The 13,806-nt window shown below is 61.8% G+C and overlaps 1 protein-coding gene across 2 annotated transcripts in view; it reads right to left on the bottom strand.

The window, feature by feature from the left end:
- The window catches only part of LOC121274701 (neutral alpha-glucosidase AB-like), a 155,327-nt gene that overhangs the window by 108,028 nt on the left and 33,493 nt on the right, over positions 1 to 13,806 (bottom strand). For both annotated transcript variants that reach the window (XM_041182017.1, XM_041182018.1), the window contains one exon: positions 13,074 to 13,186. In XM_041182017.1, coding sequence (XP_041037951.1) covers positions 13,074 to 13,186 — 113 coding nt within the window. The remainder of the gene's footprint in view (positions 1 to 13,073; positions 13,187 to 13,806) is intronic.

Below are 13,806 nucleotides of genomic sequence, written 5' to 3'. Positions count from 1 at the left end.
AACACAGCACGCTCTCTCCCTCTCTCTCCCATCCGAACACAGCACGCTCTCTCTCTCTCTCCCATCCGAGCACAGCGCGCTCTCTCTCTCCTCAATCCGAGCACAGCGCGCTCTCTCTCTCCTCAATCCGAGCACAGCGCGCTCTCTCTCCCTCCCCCCCGCACTCTCTCTCTCTCTCTTCCATCCGAGCACAGCACACTCGCTCTCTCTCTCCTCCATCCGAGCAAAGCACAGCACGCTCTCTCTCTTTCCCATCCGAGCACAGCGCGCTCGCTCTCTCCTCTATCCGAGCACAGCGCGCTCTCTCTCTCCTCCATCCGAGCACAGCACACTCGCTCTCTCTCTCTCCTCCATCCGAGAACAGCACACTCGCTCTCTCTCTCCTCCATCCGAGCACAGCACACTCGCTCGCTCTCTCCTCCATCCGAGCACAGCACGCTCTCTCTCTCTCTCGCCCATCCGAACACAGCACGATCTCTCTCTCTCCCATCCGAACACAGCACGCTCTCTCTCTCTCTCCCATCCGAACACAGCACGCTCTCTCCCTCTCTCTCCCATCCGAACACAGCGCGCTCTCTCTCTCTCTTCCATCCGAGCACAGCGCGCTCTCTCTCTCCTCACTCCGAGCACAGCGCGCTCTCTCTCTCCTCACTCCGAGCACAGCGCGCTCTCTCTCTCCTCAATCCGAGCACAGCGCGCTCTCTCTCTCCCTCCCCCCCGCACTCTCTCTCTCTCTCTTCCATCCGAGCACAGCACACTCGCTCTCTCTCTCCTCCATCCGAGCAAAGCACAGCACGCTCTCTCTCTTTCCCATCCGAGCACAGCACACTCGCTCTCTCTCTCCTCCATCCGAGAACAGCACACTCGCTCGCTCTCTCCTCCATCCGAGCACAGCACACTCGCTCGCTCTCTCCTCCATCCGAGCACAGCGCGCGCTCTCCTCCATCCGAGCACAGCGCGCGCTCTCTCTCCTCCATCCGAGGACAGCGCGCTCTCCCTCTCCTCCATCCGAGCACAGCGCGCTCTCTCTCTCCTCCATCCGAGCACAGCGCGCTCTCTCTCTCCTCCATCCGAGCACAGCGCGCTCTCTCTCTCCTCCATCCGAGCACAGCGCGCTCTCTCTCTCCTCCATCCGAGCACAGCGCGCTCTCTCTCTCCTCCATCCGAGCACAGCGCGCTCTCTCTCTCTCCTCCATCCGAGCACAGCACTCTCGCTCTCTCTCTCCTCCATCCGAGCACAGCGCGCTCTCTCTCTCCACCATCAGAGCACAACACGCTCTCTCTCTCTCTCTCCCATCCGAACACAGCACGCTCTCTCCCTCTCTCTCCCATCCGAACACAGCGCGCTCTCTCTCTCTCTCCCATCCGAGCACAGCGCGCTCTCTCTCTCTCTCCTCAATCCGAGCACAGCGCGCTCTCTCTCTTTCCCATCCGAGCACAGCGCGCTCTCTCTCCTCAATCCGAGCACAGCACGCTCTCTCTCTCTCTCGCCCATCCGAACACAGCACGATCTCTCTCTCTCCCATCCGAGCACAGCACGCTCTCTCTCTCTCTCTCCCATCCGAACACAGCACGCTCTCTCCCTCTCTCTCCCATCCGAACACAGCACGCTCTCTCTCTCTCTCTCCCATCCGAGCACAGCGCGCTCTCTCTCTCCTCAATCCGAGCACAGCGCGCTCTCTCTCTCCTCAATCCGAGCACAGCGCGCTCTCTCTCCCTCCCCCCCGCACTCTCTCTCTCTCTCTTCCATCCGAGCACAGCACACTCGCTCTCTCTCTCCTCCATCCGAGCAAAGCACAGCACGCTCTCTCTCTTTCCCATCCGAGCACAGCGCGCTCGCTCTCTCCTCTATCCGAGCACAGCGCGCTCTCTCTCTCCTCCATCCGAGCACAGCACACTCGCTCTCTCTCTCCTCCATCCGAGCACAGCACACTCGCTCTCTCTCTCCTCCATCCGAGCACAGCACACTCGCTCGCTCTCTCCTCCATCCGAGCACAGCACGCTCTCTCTCTCTCTCGCCCATCCGAACACAGCACGATCTCTCTCTCTCCCATCCGAACACAGCACGCTCTCTCTCTCTCTCCCATCCGAACACAGCACGCTCTCTCCCTCTCTCTCCCATCCGAACACAGCACGCTCTCTCTCTCTCTCCCATCCGAGCACAGCGCGCTCTCTCTCTCCTCACTCCGAGCACAGCGCGCTCTCTCTCTCCTCAATCCGAGCACAGCGCGCTCTCTCTCTCCCTCCCCCCCGCACTCTCTCTCTCTCTCTTCCATCCGAGCACAGCACACTCGCTCTCTCTCTCCTCCATCCGAGCAAAGCACAGCACGCTCTCTCTCTTTCCCATCCGAGCACAGCGCGCTCGCTCTCTCCTCCATCCGAGCACAGCGCGCTCTCTCTCTCCTCCATCCGAGCACAGCACACTCGCTCTCTCTCTCCTCCATCCGAGAACAGCACACTCGCTCGCTCTCTCCTCCATCCGAGCACAGCACACTCGCTCGCTCTCTCCTCCATCCGAGCACAGCGCGCGCTCTCCTCCATCCGAGCACAGCGCGCGCTCTCCTCCATCCGAGCACAGCGCGCGCTCTCCTCCATCCGAGCACAGCGCGCGCTCTCCTCCATCCGAGCACAGCGCGCGCTCTCCTCCATCCGAGCACAGCGCGCGCTCTCCTCCATCCGAGCACAGCGCGCGCTCTCCTCCATCCGAGCACAGCGCGCGCTCTCCTCCATCCGAGCACAGCGCGCGCTCTCTCTCCTCCATTCGAGGACAGCGCGCGCTCTCTCTCCTCCATTCGAGGACAGCGCGCTCTCCCTCTCCTCCATCCGAGCACAGCGCGCTCTCTCTCTCCTCCATCCGAGCACAGCGCGCTCTCCCTCTCCTCCATCCGAGCACAGCGCGCTCTCCCTCTCCTCCATCCGAGCACAGCGCGCTCTCTCTCTCCTCCATCCGAGCACAGCGCGCTCTCTCTCTCCTCCATCCGAGCACAGCGCGCTCTCTCTCTCCTCCATCCGAGCACAGCGCGCTCTCTCTCTCCTCCATCCGAGCACAGCGCGCTCTCTCTCTCCTCCATCCGAGCACAGCGCGCTCTCTCTCTCCTCCATCCGAGCACAGCGCGCTCTCTCTCTCCTCCATCCGAGCACAGCGCGCTCTCTCTCTCCTCCATCCGAGCACAGCGCGCTCTCTCTCTCCTCCATCCGAGCACAGCGCGCTCGCTCTCTCCTCCATCCGAGCACAGCGCGCTCGCTCTCTCCTCCATCCGAGCACAGCGCGCTCGCTCTCTCCTCCATCCGAGCACAGCGCGCTCGCTCTCTCCTCCATCCGAGCACAGCGCGCTCGCTCTCTCCTCCATCCGAGCACAGCGCGCTCGCTCTCTCCTCCATCCGAGCACAGCGCGCTCGCTCTCTCCTCCATCCGAGCACAGCGCGCTCGCTCTCTCCTCCATCCGAGCACAGCGCGCTCGCTCTCTCCTCCATCCGAGCACAGCGCGCTCGCTCTCTCCTCCATCCGAGCACAGCGCGCTCTCTCTCTCCTCCATCCGAGCACAGCGCGCTCTCTCTCTCCTCCATCCGAGCACAGCGCGCTCTCTCTCTCCTCCATCCGAGCACAGCGCGCTCTCTCTCTCCTCCATCCGAGCACAGCGCGCTCTCTCTCTCCTCCATCCGAGCACAGCGCGCTCTCTCTCTCCTCCATCCGAGCACAGCGCTCTCTCTCTCTCCTCCATCCGAGCACAGCGCGCTCTCTCTCTCCTCCATCCGAGCACAGCGCGCTCTCTCTCTCCTCCATCCGAGCACAGCGCGCTCTCTCTCTCCTCCATCCGAGCACAGCGCGCTCTCTCTCTCCTCCATCCGAGCACAGCGCGCTCTCTCTCTCTCTCCTCCATCCGAGCACAGCGCGCTCTCCCTCTCTCTCCTCCATCCGAGCACAGCACACTCGCTCTCTCTCTCCTCCATCCGAGCACAGCGCGCTCTCTCTCTCTCTCCTCCATCCGAGCACAGCACACTCGCTCTCTCTCTCCTCCATCCGAGCACAGCACACTCGCTCTCTCTCTCCTCCATCCGAGCACAGCGCGCTCTCTCTCTCCTCCATCCGAGCACAGCGCGCTCTCTCTCTCCTCCATCCGAGCACAGCGCGCTCTCTCTCTCCTCCATCCGAACACAGCACGCTATCTCTCTTTCCTATCCGAACACAGCACGCTCTCTCTCTCTCTCCTCAATCCGAGCACAGCGCGCTCTCTCCTCGATCCGAGCACAGCACGCTCTCTCTCTCCCTCCCCCCCGCACTCTCTCTCTCTCCTCCATCCGAGCACAGCACGCTCTCTCTCTCCTCCATCCGAACACAGCACGCTCTCTCTCTCTCTCATCCGAGCACAGCACGCTCTCTCTTTCCCATCCGAGCACAAATCGCTCGCTCTCTCCTCCTTCCGAGCACAGCGCGCTCTCTCTCTCCTCCATCCGAGCACAGCGCGCTCTCTCTCTCCTCCATCCGAGCACAGCGCGCTCTCTCTCTCCTCCATCCGAGCACAGCGCGCTCTCTCTCTCCTCCATCCGAGCACAGCGCGCTCTCTCTCTCCTCCATCCGAGCACAGCGCGCTCTCTCTCTCCTCCATCCGAGCACAGCGCGCTCTCTCTCTCCTCCATCCGAGCACAGCGCGCTCTCTCTCTCTCCTCCATCCGAGCACAGCACTCTCGCTCTCTCTCTCCTCCATCCGAGCACAGCGCGCTCTCTCTCTCTCTCCACCATCCGAGCACAACACGCTCTATCTCTCCTCAATCCGAGCACAGCACGCTCTCTCTCTTTCCCATCCGAGCACAGCGCGCTCTCTCTCCTCAATCCGAGCACAGCACGCTCTCTCTCTCTCTCGCCCATCCGAACACAGCACGATCTCTCTCTCTCCCATCCGAGCACAGCACGCTCTCTCTCTCTCTCCCATCCGAACACAGCACGCTCTCTCCCTCTCTCTCCCATCCGAACACAGCACGATCTCTCTCTCTCCCATCCGAGCACAGCACGCTCTCTCTCTCTCTCTCCCATCCGAACACAGCACGCTCTCTCCCTCTCTCTCCCATCCGAACACAGCACGCTCTCTCTCTCTCTCCCATCCGAGCACAGCGCGCTCTCTCTCTCCTCAATCCGAGCACAGCGCGCTCTCTCTCTCCTCAATCCGAGCACAGCGCGCTCTCTCTCCCTCCCCCCCGCACTCTCTCTCTCTCTCTTCCATCCGAGCACAGCACACTCGCTCTCTCTCTCCTCCATCCGAGCAAAGCACAGCACGCTCTCTCTCTTTCCCATCCGAGCACAGCGCGCTCGCTCTCTCCTCTATCCGAGCACAGCGCGCTCTCTCTCTCCTCCATCCGAGCACAGCACACTCGCTCTCTCTCTCCTCCATCCGAGAACAGCACACTCGCTCTCTCTCTCCTCCATCCGAGCACAGCACACTCGCTCGCTCTCTCCTCCATCCGAGCACAGCACGCTCTCTCTCTCTCTCGCCCATCCGAACACAGCACGATCTCTCTCTCTCCCATCCGAACACAGCACGCTCTCTCTCTCTCTCCCATCCGAACACAGCACGCTCTCTCCCTCTCTCTCCCATCCGAACACAGCGCGCTCTCTCTCTCTCTTCCATCCGAGCACAGCGCGCTCTCTCTCTCCTCACTCCGAGCACAGCGCGCTCTCTCTCTCCTCACTCCGAGCACAGCGCGCTCTCTCTCTCCTCAATCCGAGCACAGCGCGCTCTCTCTCTCCCTCCCCCCCGCACTCTCTCTCTCTCTCTTCCATCCGAGCACAGCACACTCGCTCTCTCTCTCCTCCATCCGAGCAAAGCACAGCACGCTCTCTCTCTTTCCCATCCGAGCACAGCACACTCGCTCTCTCTCTCCTCCATCCGAGAACAGCACACTCGCTCGCTCTCTCCTCCATCCGAGCACAGCACACTCGCTCGCTCTCTCCTCCATCCGAGCACAGCGCGCGCTCTCCTCCATCCGAGCACAGCGCGCGCTCTCTCTCCTCCATCCGAGGACAGCGCGCTCTCCCTCTCCTCCATCCGAGCACAGCGCGCTCTCTCTCTCCTCCATCCGAGCACAGCGCGCTCTCTCTCTCCTCCATCCGAGCACAGCGCGCTCTCTCTCTCCTCCATCCGAGCACAGCGCGCTCTCTCTCTCCTCCATCCGAGCACAGCGCGCTCTCTCTCTCCTCCATCCGAGCACAGCGCGCTCTCTCTCTCTCCTCCATCCGAGCACAGCACTCTCGCTCTCTCTCTCCTCCATCCGAGCACAGCGCGCTCTCTCTCTCCACCATCAGAGCACAACACGCTCTCTCTCTCTCTCTCCCATCCGAACACAGCACGCTCTCTCCCTCTCTCTCCCATCCGAACACAGCGCGCTCTCTCTCTCTCTCCCATCCGAGCACAGCGCGCTCTCTCTCTCTCTCTCCTCAATCCGAGCACAGCGCGCTCTCTCTCTTTCCCATCCGAGCACAGCGCGCTCTCTCTCCTCAATCCGAGCACAGCACGCTCTCTCTCTCTCTCGCCCATCCGAACACAGCACGATCTCTCTCTCTCCCATCCGAGCACAGCACGCTCTCTCTCTCTCTCTCCCATCCGAACACAGCACGCTCTCTCCCTCTCTCTCCCATCCGAACACAGCACGCTCTCTCTCTCTCTCTCCCATCCGAGCACAGCGCGCTCTCTCTCTCCTCAATCCGAGCACAGCGCGCTCTCTCTCTCCTCAATCCGAGCACAGCGCGCTCTCTCTCCCTCCCCCCCGCACTCTCTCTCTCTCTCTTCCATCCGAGCACAGCACACTCGCTCTCTCTCTCCTCCATCCGAGCAAAGCACAGCACGCTCTCTCTCTTTCCCATCCGAGCACAGCGCGCTCGCTCTCTCCTCTATCCGAGCACAGCGCGCTCTCTCTCTCCTCCATCCGAGCACAGCACACTCGCTCTCTCTCTCCTCCATCCGAGCACAGCACACTCGCTCTCTCTCTCCTCCATCCGAGCACAGCACACTCGCTCGCTCTCTCCTCCATCCGAGCACAGCACGCTCTCTCTCTCTCTCGCCCATCCGAACACAGCACGATCTCTCTCTCTCCCATCCGAACACAGCACGCTCTCTCTCTCTCTCCCATCCGAACACAGCACGCTCTCTCCCTCTCTCTCCCATCCGAACACAGCACGCTCTCTCTCTCTCTCCCATCCGAGCACAGCGCGCTCTCTCTCTCCTCACTCCGAGCACAGCGCGCTCTCTCTCTCCTCAATCCGAGCACAGCGCGCTCTCTCTCTCCCTCCCCCCCGCACTCTCTCTCTCTCTCTTCCATCCGAGCACAGCACACTCGCTCTCTCTCTCCTCCATCCGAGCAAAGCACAGCACGCTCTCTCTCTTTCCCATCCGAGCACAGCGCGCTCGCTCTCTCCTCCATCCGAGCACAGCGCGCTCTCTCTCTCCTCCATCCGAGCACAGCACACTCGCTCTCTCTCTCCTCCATCCGAGAACAGCACACTCGCTCGCTCTCTCCTCCATCCGAGCACAGCACACTCGCTCGCTCTCTCCTCCATCCGAGCACAGCGCGCGCTCTCCTCCATCCGAGCACAGCGCGCGCTCTCCTCCATCCGAGCACAGCGCGCGCTCTCCTCCATCCGAGCACAGCGCGCGCTCTCCTCCATCCGAGCACAGCGCGCGCTCTCCTCCATCCGAGCACAGCGCGCGCTCTCCTCCATCCGAGCACAGCGCGCGCTCTCCTCCATCCGAGCACAGCGCGCGCTCTCTCTCCTCCATTCGAGGACAGCGCGCGCTCTCTCTCCTCCATTCGAGGACAGCGCGCTCTCCCTCTCCTCCATCCGAGCACAGCGCGCTCTCTCTCTCCTCCATCCGAGCACAGCGCGCTCTCCCTCTCCTCCATCCGAGCACAGCGCGCTCTCCCTCTCCTCCATCCGAGCACAGCGCGCTCTCCCTCTCCTCCATCCGAGCACAGCGCGCTCTCTCTCTCCTCCATCCGAGCACAGCGCGCTCTCTCTCTCCTCCATCCGAGCACAGCGCGCTCTCTCTCTCCTCCATCCGAGCACAGCGCGCTCTCTCTCTCCTCCATCCGAGCACAGCGCGCTCTCTCTCTCCTCCATCCGAGCACAGCGCGCTCTCTCTCTCCTCCATCCGAGCACAGCGCGCTCTCTCTCTCCTCCATCCGAGCACAGCGCGCTCTCTCTCTCCTCCATCCGAGCACAGCGCGCTCGCTCTCTCCTCCATCCGAGCACAGCGCGCTCGCTCTCTCCTCCATCCGAGCACAGCGCGCTCGCTCTCTCCTCCATCCGAGCACAGCGCGCTCGCTCTCTCCTCCATCCGAGCACAGCGCGCTCGCTCTCTCCTCCATCCGAGCACAGCGCGCTCGCTCTCTCCTCCATCCGAGCACAGCGCGCTCGCTCTCTCCTCCATCCGAGCACAGCGCGCTCGCTCTCTCCTCCATCCGAGCACAGCGCGCTCGCTCTCTCCTCCATCCGAGCACAGCGCGCTCGCTCTCTCCTCCATCCGAGCACAGCGCGCTCGCTCTCTCCTCCATCCGAGCACAGCGCGCTCTCTCTCTCCTCCATCCGAGCACAGCGCGCTCTCTCTCTCCTCCATCCGAGCACAGCGCGCTCTCTCTCTCCTCCATCCGAGCACAGCGCGCTCTCTCTCTCCTCCATCCGAGCACAGCGCGCTCTCTCTCTCCTCCATCCGAGCACAGCGCTCTCTCTCTCTCCTCCATCCGAGCACAGCGCGCTCTCTCTCTCCTCCATCCGAGCACAGCGCGCTCTCTCTCTCCTCCATCCGAGCACAGCGCACTCTCTCTCTCCTCCATCCGAGCACAGCGCGCTCTCTCTCTCCTCCATCCGAGCACAGCGCGCTCTCTCTCTCCTCCATCCGAGCACAGCGCGCTCTCTCTCTCTCTCTCCTCCATCCGAGCACAGCGCGCTCTCCCTCTCTCTCCTCCATCCGAGCACAGAACACTCGCTCTCTCTCTCCTCCATCCGAGCACAGCGCGCTCTCTCTCTCTCTCCTCCATCCGAGCACAGCACACTCGCTCTCTCTCTCCTCCATCCGAGCACAGCACACTCGCTCTCTCTCTCCTCCATCCGAGCACAGCGCGCTCTCTCTCTCTTCCATCCGAGCACAGCGCGCTCTCTCTCTCCTCCATCCGAGCACAGCACGCTCTCTCTCTCTCTTCCATCCGAACACAGCACGCTATCTCTCTTTCCTATCCGAACACAGCACGCTCTCTCTCTCTCTCTCCTCAATCCGAGCACAGCGCGCTCTCTCTCTTTCCTCAATCCGAGCACAGCGCGCTCTCTCTCTCCCTCCCCCCCGCACTCTCTCTCTCTCCTCCATCCGAGCACAGCACGCTCTCTCTCTCCTCCATCCGAACACAGCACGCTCTCTCTCTCTCTCATCCGAGCACAGCACGCTCTCTCTTTCCCATCCGAGCACAAATCGCTCGCTCTCTCCTCCTTCCGAGCACAGCGCGCTCTCTCTCTCCTCCATCCGACCACAGCACACTCGCTCTCTCTCCTCCATCCGAGAACAGCACACTCGCTCTCTCTCCTCCATCCGAGCACAGCACACTCGCTCGCTCTCTCCTCCATCCGAGCACAGCACGCTCTCTCTCTCTCCCATCCGAACACAGCACGCTCTCTCTCTCCCATCCGAACACAGCACGCTCTCTCTCTCCCATCCGAACACAGCACGCTCTCTCTCTCCCATCCGAACACAGCACGCTCTCTCTCTCCCATCCGAACACAGCACGCTCTCTCTCTCCCATCCGAACACAGCACGCTCTCTCTCTCTCTCTCTCTCTCTCTCCCATCCGAGCACAGCACGCTCTCTCTCTCTCTCTCCCAACCGAACACAGCACGCTCTCTCTCTCTCCCATCCGAACACAGCACGCTATCTCTCTTTCCTATCCAAACACAGCACGCTCTCTCTCTCTCTCTCTCTCCTCAATCTGAGCACAGCGCACTCTCTCTCTCCCTCCCCCCCACACTCTCTCTCTCTCCTCCATCCGAGCACAGCACACTCGCTCTCTCTCTCCTCCATCCGAGCACAGCACACTCGCTCTCTCTCTCCTCCATCCGAGCACAGCGCGCTTTCTCTCTCCTCCATCCGAACACAGCACGCTCTCTCTCTCCTCCATCCGAACACAGCACGCTCTCTCTCTCCTCCATCCGAACACAGCACGCTCTCTCTCTCCTCCATCCGAACACAGCACGCTCTCTCTCTCCTCCATCCGAACACAGCACGCTCTCTCTCTCCTCCATCCGAACACAGCACGCTCTCTCTCTCCTCCATCCGAACACAGCACGCTCTCTCTCTCTCTCCCATCCGAGCACAGCACGCTCTCTCTCTTTCCCATCCGAGCACAGCACGCTCGCTCTCTCCTCCATCCGAGCACAGCGCGCTCTCTCTCTCTCCTCCATCCGACCACAGCACACTCGCTCTCTCTCCTCCATCCGAGAACAGCACACTCGCTCTCTCTCCTCCATCCGAGCACAGCACGCTCGCTCGCTCTCTCCTCCATCCGAGCACAGCACGCTCGCTCGCTCTCCCATCCGAACACAGCACACTCTCTCTCTCCTCCATCGGAGCACAGCACGCTCTCGCTCTCTCTCTCTCTCTCTCTCTCCTCAATCCGAGCACAGCACGCTCTCTCTCTTTCCCATCCGAGCACAGCACGCTCTCTCTCTCCTCAATCCGAGCACAGCACGCTCTCTCTCCTCAATCCGAGCACAGCACGCTCTCTCTCTCCTCAATCCGAGCACAGCACGCTCTCTCTCTTTCCCATCCGAGCACAGCACGCTCTCTCTCTCCTCAATCCGAGCACAGCACGCTCTCTCTCTTTCCCATCCGAGCACAGCACGCTCTCTCTCTCCTCAATCCGAGCACAGCACACTCTCTCTCTTTCCCATCCGAGCACAGCACGCTCTCTCTCTCCTCAATCCGAGCACAGCACGCTCTCTCTCTCTCTCTCCCATCCGAACACAGCACGCTCTCTCTCTCTCTCCCATCCGAGCACAGCACGCTCTCTCTCTCTCTCTCCCATCCGAACACAGCACGCTCTCTCTCTCTCTCTCCCATCCGAACACAGCACGCTCTCTCTCTCTCCCATCCGAACACAGCACGCTCTCTCTCTCCCATCCGAACATAGCACTCTCTCTCTCTCTCCCATCCGAACACAGCACGCTCTCTCTCTCCTCCATCGGAGCACAGCACGCTCTCACTCTCTCTCTCTCTCTCCCATCCGAGCACAGCACGCTCTCTCTCTCTCTCTCCCATCCGAACACAGCACGCTCTCTCTCTTTCCCATCCGAGCACAGCACGCTCTCTCTCTCCTCAATCCGAGCACAGCACGCTCTCTCTCTCCTCAATCCGAGCACAGCACGCTCTCTCTCTCCTCAATCCGAGCACAGCACGCTCTCTCTCTCCTCAATCCGAGCACAGCACGCTCTCTCTCTCCTCAATCCGAGCACAGCACGCTCTCTCTCTCCTCAATCTGAGCACAGCACGCTCTCTCTCTCCTCAATCCGAGCACAGCACGCTCTCTCTCTCCTCAATCCGAGCACAGCACGCTCTCTCTCTCCTCAATCCGAGCACAGCACGCTCTCTCTCTCCTCAATCCGAGCACAGCACGCTCTCTCTCTCCTCAATCCGAGCACAGCACGCTCTCTCTCTCCTCAATCCGAGCACAGCACGCTCTCTCTCCTCAATCCGAGCACAGCACGCTCTCTCTCCTCAATCCGAGCACAGCACGCTCTCTCTCTCCTCAATCCGATCACAGCACGCTCTCTCTCTCTCCCATCCGAGCACAGCACGCTCTCTCTCTCTCTCCCATCCGAACACAGCACGCTCTCTCTCTCTCTCTCCCATCCGAACACAGCACGCTCTCTCTCTCCCATCCGAACACAGCACGCTCTCTCTCTCCCATCCGAACACAGCACGCTCTCTCTCTCTCCTCCATCCGAGCACAGCACGCTCTCTCTCTCTCCCATCCGAACGCAGCACGCTCTCTCCTCCATCCGAACACAGCACGCTCTCGCTCTCTCTCTCTCCTCAATCCAAGCACAGCACGCTCGCTCTCTCTCTCCTCCATCCGAGCACAGCACGCTCTCTCTCTCCTCCATCCGAACACAGCACGCTCTCTCTCTCCTCCATCCGAACACAGCACGCTCGCTCTCTCTCCTCCATCCGAGCACAGCACGCTCTCTCTCTCTCTCTCCCATCCGAACACAGCACGCTCTCTCTCCCCTCCATCCGAGCACAGCACACTCGCTCTCTCTCTCCTCCATCCGAGCACAGCGCGCTCTCTCTCTCTCTCCTCCATCCGAGCACAGCACGCTCTCTCTCTCTCTCCTCCATCCGAGCACAACACACTCGCTCTCTCTCTCCTCCATCCGAGCACAGCGCGCTCTCTCTCTCTCTCTCCTCCATCCGAGCACAGCACACTCGCTCTCTCTCCTCCATCCGAGAACAGCACACTCGCTCTCTCTCCTCCATCCGAGCACAGCACACTCGCTCTCTCTCTCCTCCATCCGAGCACAGCGCGCTCTCTCTCTCTCCTCCATCCGAACACAGCACGCTCTCTCTCTCCTCCATCCGAACACAGCACGCTCTCTCTCTCCTCCATCCGAACACAGCACGCTCTCTCTCTCCTCCATCCGAACACAGCACGCTCTCTCTCTCCTCCATCCGAACACAGCACGCTCTCTCTCTCTCTCTCCCATCCGAGCACAGCACGCTCTCTCTCTTTCCCATCCGAACACAGCACGCTCTCTCTCCCATCCGAACACAGCACGCTCTCTCTCCCATCCGAACACAGCACGGTCTCTCTCTCCTCCATCTGTGCATAACACACTCTCCATCTCTCCTCCTGTTGCTCTGTAGCTCTCCCATTGCGAGAATCCCCCGGTAGACAGAGCTGTCTTACCAACACATACTGATGAACACGGAGAACAACCACCCTCTCCGGCCCTACCCCCACACATTGACCCAGAAACACATGGCCATATCACACCGTGCTCCAACTCTAAAAACAGGCTTCAATCGGAGCTGTTGAATTACCTGGAGATGAGGGAACTATTAATGAAACTAAACTTCCTGTGAATATATTCTTTTTTCTTCTCGAAGTTGAAAGTGTGGCCATCATCAACAAACAGATCCCCTTCAGCAGCATTCTGGAATGAAAGATCCCAAATCAGAGGCAGGAACTGTAGAACCAAGACAATGACACATCTAACAAAGTCACAACTCCCATCACTAGCCCACCGGGAGACCACCCTCCCTCGCTCCTGCCCGCCCACCGGGAGACCACCCTCCCTCGCTCCCTCCCTCCCGCCCACCGGGAGACCGCCCTCCCTCGCTCCCTCCCTCCCGCCCACCGGGAGACCGCCCTCCCTCGCGCCCACCGGGAGACCGCCCACCCTCGCGCCCACCGGGAGACCGCCCTCCCTCGCGCCCACCGGGAGACCGCCCTCCCTCGCGCCCACCGGGAGACCACCCTCCCTCGCGCCCACCGGGAGACCACCCTCCCTCGCGCCCACCGGGAGACCACCCTCCCTCGCGCCCACCGGGAGACCACCCTCCCTCGCGCCCACCGGGAGACCACCCTCCCTCGCGCCCACCGGGAGACCACCCTCCCTCGCGCCCACCGGGAGACCACCCTCCCTCGCGCCCACCGGGAGACCACCCTCCCTCGCGCCCACCGGGAGACCACCCTCCCTCGCGCCCACCGGGAGACCACCCTCCCTCGCGCCCACCGGGAGACCACCCTCCCTCGCGCCCACCGGGAGACCAC

Source organism: Carcharodon carcharias (genome assembly GCF_017639515.1).
Source record: "Carcharodon carcharias isolate sCarCar2 chromosome 37 unlocalized genomic scaffold, sCarCar2.pri SUPER_37_unloc_2, whole genome shotgun sequence".
In the NCBI taxonomy this organism is placed as follows: domain Eukaryota; kingdom Metazoa; phylum Chordata; class Chondrichthyes; order Lamniformes; family Lamnidae; genus Carcharodon; species Carcharodon carcharias.
Note: the sequence above shows the minus strand (reverse complement) of the source record. Positions and strands in the feature narration are given on the sequence as shown.